Source organism: Parasteatoda tepidariorum, chromosome 7 (assembly GCF_982258835.1).
Source record: "Parasteatoda tepidariorum strain Cologne lab strain chromosome 7, Ptep-v5.0, whole genome shotgun sequence".
Taxonomy (NCBI): domain Eukaryota; kingdom Metazoa; phylum Arthropoda; class Arachnida; order Araneae; family Theridiidae; genus Parasteatoda; species Parasteatoda tepidariorum.
In genome coordinates this window covers 67,094,510-67,100,801 of record NC_141761.1, presented here as the reverse complement: position 1 = coordinate 67,100,801, position 6,292 = coordinate 67,094,510, and the positions used below count along the sequence as shown (strand labels likewise).

General features: G+C 28.8%; 1 protein-coding gene across 1 annotated transcript; it reads left to right on the top strand.

Moving 5' to 3' along the window:
- Positions 1-1,057: 1,057 nt before the first annotated feature.
- LOC147807219 (U15-lycotoxin-Ls1a-like) lies at positions 1,058-4,827 on the top strand. Its single transcript, XM_087167974.1, has 2 exons — positions 1,058-1,292; positions 4,419-4,827. Exons 1-2 carry the CDS (start codon positions 1,235-1,237, stop codon positions 4,607-4,609), a joined length of 249 nt encoding a protein of 82 aa, XP_087024100.1. The 5' UTR covers positions 1,058-1,234; the 3' UTR covers positions 4,610-4,827.
- The last annotated feature ends 1,465 nt before the right edge of the window (positions 4,828-6,292 follow it).

The window sequence follows — 6,292 nt, the reverse complement described above, 5'->3', positions numbered from 1 at the left end:
TTCGAAAAATGTGTTAAAAATACGTTTTTTAAAAAGTGGCCACTATTAAAAATGCTACCACTGGTTTAAATTGTTTCAATCAGAAATGAACCTTGTAATATGTTTACCCTATTTTGAGAACTGCATCAAACGAAATACCTGACATTATTAAAATTAAGTTTATTTAAAACGTTCGATTTTTGACAAAAAGTGGTTAAATGTCTTAAAAAGTGGTCACTGTTAAAAAAACGATACCACTAGACAGTAGAAGATTCTCATTATTTTGCGTTATACTTCAAGACATCAAGGTTAAATAATCTTCGGAGTTTAGATATTGGCTTATTTATCTTAGTTTGAATAATTTTTCTCCCCCCTCAAAGAAAAGCTTATGAGGACGTCTTAATTGAAATTTCAACTTTAGAATTGGCTTGCATTTCATTTGGATATCGAATCAAATGCAGGATACATAAATTTTGATTAATATTTTTGAAATTTGTTTAGTACAGTTATCAAAATTATAGATTACAGGCCCATTGAGTTTATAGTAAGTCTATAATATAAACATGCGATTTCAATCCCATTATTCTCATTCCAAATTATTAAAACTACAAGTAACATTACATGGACTTTTGTCTTCCGTTCTCCACTTTAATATTGAAAATATAGTTGGAATTAGATTTGTTATTAAGAAAGTCAAACAAGTGAGAAAAACATCAGGTCACACACAATTAGAAATTCACAATAATAAATAAATAAATTCACGATAAAAAATCCTGAATAAAAAATTCACAACATTTCAATATCTCTTTTTATTAAGCAGTTAAGTCTCATGAGTTTAAATAAGCTTCCTTTGAAACACATTTAGATATTTACAAATGTAACTATCTCTGTCTTTAACATCGAACTTGAAGACATAGTTAAGTTATGTAATGCACAAAAATTTTATCATTCTATCATTTTAACAATGACAGATAAAATTTTGTTTTCAAATCTTTCTTACAAAAATAAATATTGTTTCAAATAATATTTTTCGAAATATTGATTTTAGAAAGTTATTTGGGTTTTTCCAAGGTCAAGAGCGCAAAAAGATAAGCATGTGACGCGTTTAGATAATCAGTATTTTAAAGGCAATAAAATTCCTTTTTCATTAAAAGTAAGAGAGTCAATTATATTGGATGGAATAGTATCGCATTGTGCTGTCGTTTAGCATAATTTCTAATATTTCATTCATTATTTTACTTTATCAATAGAAAAAATGAAGAAGTTAATATTAATAGCAGTTTTCTTAATATCATCATGTACCGTTAATTCGAGTAAGTAAAGATCAACTTTCTCCATTACATTTTTCTTCAATTAATTTTAAAATGTTTGTAAAAAATTAAATCTGTTAAAATTTTAAATCTTCTCTTATTTTAAACCAGTAAGACATTTTTGTTGATACTTGTGTCATTATAAAGACCGAATTTTCATGACACTTACATATTATTGTTATTTTATTAATATTATCTTTAATTTTGCATTCTTGGATAAATTTTTTCTCTTTTATAGTGCCTTTTTTAGATACTGTAGGACCCTTTTTCAGATTGTTGGGATATTTTTCATATTTCAGTTCATATTTTCTTTTACATTTTAAAGCATTTCTTGTACATTTTTTTTTGTATTTTGTAAATCTATACATGAAACTTTTTAATAATTTTACCTTTTCTTTTGTACATCCTTTAATGAATTTATATGTAAGCTAATAAAAGTATCAATACAGTTTTCCTCTCGTTTGTTGCCTTTTGTAATCTATGGATAAGATTAAGGAGTGTCGTTTTAAGACTGAAAGCCTTGTTTATAAGGGATTTTTTATTTTAAGGAGACTTTTTTAATAATTTTAAAGTCATGTTTGGGATCATTTAGATCATCAACATGTGCGAATGTTTCCCACTTAAATAAAGCTACCTATATTTTGTGCTATAACTGAAGGCTAAGAAAACCTATGACAATCAAACATACATATTAAAGATGTCATATAAACCACATATTTGCAAGGAGTAACTCTTCACCTCCTGCTGTATCTGGATAAGGAAAAAATATCGAATAAATAAAAAAGGAGGAAATAATGTGTTCTATCGAAAAAAGCCACTTCTGATTATTGGTAATATATGCGTCGTGTTTATATTTCAATTGAAATGTACATTGTTGTGTACTAGTGACTAAACCATGAAGGTCAATATTATCAATAATATGTCAGGTTTCAATGGTGTCAAATTTCAATTCAGCCACAGACTGAAACAGCTTCTTCTTTCTTTTCTTTTTTCTTTTGCATATACAGTCTTACTAAAGATAGCCCTTAAAGTTTTCTTGGAGATTTCGGACATGATAAAGGGCAGGTGATTCATAACACGCTCGCTATTATCAAAAAAAAAAAAAAAATTCTTTGAAGATTTCTCAATTAAAATGAATACATTCTCTTGCTGAAAATTACAACTTGGATCAAACAATTCCGGGAATCCGGTATACTTCATGCTGTCTAGGAAAAAAGTCGCGTTAAGTTTACCACCATGGCCGAAGCCAATTTTATTTAAAGTATTTTTTATTGACAAAATTAAAAATGCAAATAAAATCTGATGAAATGTTATCAGGGGTGGGAAACAGAACTATGACGTTATCGAAATTTCAGTTTTCGAAAACATTTGAATCTTTTTAGCTTAAATTTTGATATCGTTATTCAAAATTAAGTTGTTTAAATTGATGTAAGAATTTATATACCATTTAAATCTTTCCAGATCATTTTCAAAATTAACCAATAAAAAAAAATAAAACCTGTGTATCAATACTATATTTTGCATGTAAATTTATCGTCATCTTTGGGTAAACGAATACAGTAATAGCTAGACGTTTTTGATTGTTTAATTAGTTCTGCACTTACAACGAAAAATATGAAATTAAAAAATAACAAGGGTTAAAACTCTTGGTCGTTATTTCGAACTAAGTACTACAGAAAATGTGCTCCGAAATTACAGCGTTTAGTATGCGTTTTTAAAATCCCTGTCAAAAATAAAATAATAAAATGTCAACAGATTTGGAGTATCAAATTAGTGAAGTGAAGAAAAATTAAACACCACCAAAATCAAACTAATCACTATTGACTGTAAACATAAAAATCCCTTGGATCGCAGAAGAAGTTGAATGCAATTAAAAACGATTCTTAGAGATACTCAAGGTATCATCAGACAATCAAACCGTTTTCAAATTTATTTCATCTCACCTTCCCCACAGGTGATTCGACACATTTTGCTACCATTTTTGTTTCGTCAGCGTTTAAATATTTATTTGTGTCATCTATTGTATATGATTGCTTTACTTCAGTTTTGTCAAGGATAAAAAAAATGCATATGAAGATTGGCGATTATGAAACACCATGAGTTTATATCAATTACTTAAAATACATATATATTAATATTATATCAATTATTTATGTGAATTATTGTTTTTGAAAGTGAATGAGTAACGTGAACAAAAGTTATGTCAGACGTTTTTGATCATCGACTTCCGAACATTTTATAATTTTCTTAACCCTTCAATAAAAAGAAATAAAAAGGGGGAAAAAGTTCCCCGTTTCTTAAATGATTTATTTCATTTTGACAAAATCAAAAATTTACATAATTTAATGAAAAGGATGTGCTATATGACACTTGGCTAGATTAACAACTTGGTTTCGAAATTTGTTAGTTTTAGTCTTTAATCACCTCGAAGCTCCGCCTTCAACTTATTTTTTTAAAAAATAAATAATTAATTATTGGTTAAAAAAAGACAACAATTGAAAAAATATGCTGGAATGAGAAAGCAAATAACACGCATAATCTGTTATGAACATTTACAATATTGTAACTACAAATAGCATTCCGATTATGTTTATAAGGGGATATTAACGACTACGTCAAACTTCATCAATCAAAAGGTACCTCAATATTAAATTAAGTTAACGCGTCTTATATACTAGTAAATTGGTATTTTATATTTGTAGTGGTAACGCCACACTGCTCCTTTTCTAAAATTTAATCTTTGATAGAATTCGATGAAGGTATGCTACTAGTTAAATTACGCTGTTTATTTAATTATTTTATTCTAACACTCATTATTTTAATCTTTATTGGCCGGGAGATTTGTATTTACTTCACCGGATTTTTGAGAGCTAATTTATGAACAAGTCAACTGTTTATCGTGGACCATTCATCAATGTTGACGAGTACATATCACGTCCGGCCGGGGGTCAACATTAATGGGATATAATTATCGACTATATCAACCTTCTTCTATCTAAAGGTACCTCAAGGTAGAATCAAGTTAACTTGTCTTATATACTAGTGAATTGGTATTTAATATTTGTAGTGGTAGTTACTGAGAGTGTTGAATTTCTTATTCCCATTCAAAATTCGTCTCTTCCTTTTCAGGTTATTGCCCAACAAGAGAGACCATTGTTTGTATTAGATCAATCAACCGCTGCTGTTCAAATGATGATTGTCCCAGAGGCGAATTATGCTGCAGAGAAAATTGTGGAAACAAATGCAAAACACCTTCCTCAACCCCTACAAATGGCCGAAATGTTGTACCGGTCGTAGGATGCCGAATTGACCCTTTCTGAAGCATATTTAAATTATGGATACTAAGCAATACTCTCTCTTAAATAATTTTGAGACTTTTTGTTCAGGAATTAGTATTTTTTTGATTGATTTTCTTTTAATTTCATAATTAGGATTGAATTTTTAAATTTTTTTTTAATTTCATTATCTTAAAGGTATTAAAAATATTTACTGATTGTTTATTACAAGACATTAATAAAAGTTTTGATTTAATCAGTGATCCTTCTGGCATTATTTATAAAAGTTTCCTAAATCTACTGTTTTTTTTTTGTTTTTTTTTTTTAATTCTTCATAAAGTTCTTAAGAATGCATCTTTACACATTGAAATGCACATTGAAATAATTTTTGCGTTTTTAGCAAACTTACAAAGTCTTGAAAGACGCAAATATACAGTATGCAAATCAGGGCTCGAAAAACCACCCGTCCTCGGCGGTCAAAAATTCCCCGCGGGCAACAAATTTCTCGAATCCGACGTCCGCGCGGACGGCCATTTTCCCGCTAATGTTCGTGATACATTTTCAATTTTTGTTTTCTTACAAGAGTCTAGCACCTCACTCCTAAAATGACCCTCTAATCTAGAAATCCCGTTAACTCTTTTATTACTGAATAATGTAATCCTAGTAACTACTAATTCATTGTGCAATTATGTAAATGTTTGTAATAAATAAGAGAAAATTATATTTTTATTTATTTAGAAGTTACGGGTTAGTTTCAAAGTAGGACGGGTACATTGTTGGACAAGCCGTCCACGGGGACGGGTAAAATTTATGAGTTTTTTCGAGCCCTGATGCAAATCAAATTTTTTTTTTAAAAAAATGCTTAAAAACATCTAATTCTTAATCTTAATTTAAAGGAACCCTTCTTTTGAGGAAGGCTCTTGTATAGACAACCGAAACTGTAATATGCCCATTTCTATAATTGATTTTTGCTTAATTCGCGTTGTTTTTCACTTTAGTTTACGTAGCAAAAAGTATATTCTATTTTTTTACATGTTTTCTTGCATCATTGACACATTCATCAATGCTAATAAAGTCACATAGCGAAACTATAAGCCTCTCCAATGGTTTCAACAACTTTTTTACAGTTTTGAGAATTGGCCTATCACAAAAAGCAGCTGTGATATTTTGGTATGTATTCCAAGCGTCCCATGCGGCCCCTTTTCCTCAGATACAGAGTGAAATAAGGTTTACGCTTTTTAAAAGTTGAACTCACTTTATTATGATTCATATCAACCAGGATTAAATTATTTATTCATAAAAATAACTTATATAGGTTACACATTTACCTTAACACAGGATGAATAAATGAAGTATCGATTTATGAGAGGTGTATTATTTGAAAAAGGCTGTTACGAAAGCTTAGTTGAGTCAAAATTTAACCAAAATTAATATATGACGTTTCGACATTTCTGTATTGCAATATTTACCCCACTAATAATAAAATTAAGAAATAATGAAATAATAAAAAAAAATTTAATTTGGAATTAATCATTCCAAGTTTTTCAAATTTTCAGTTTTGCTCTAAAACCTTGAATATTGACATAAAAGAAAATTTCATGGCAAACGAAAATTCATAAAACAAAGATTTTTTCAGTTATCAAGGTTACATTTTAATATTTAAATGCAACTATTCTGCTTTAAACAACAAAATCGATTCTATTCACATTGATTTCTTACTTTTATCTG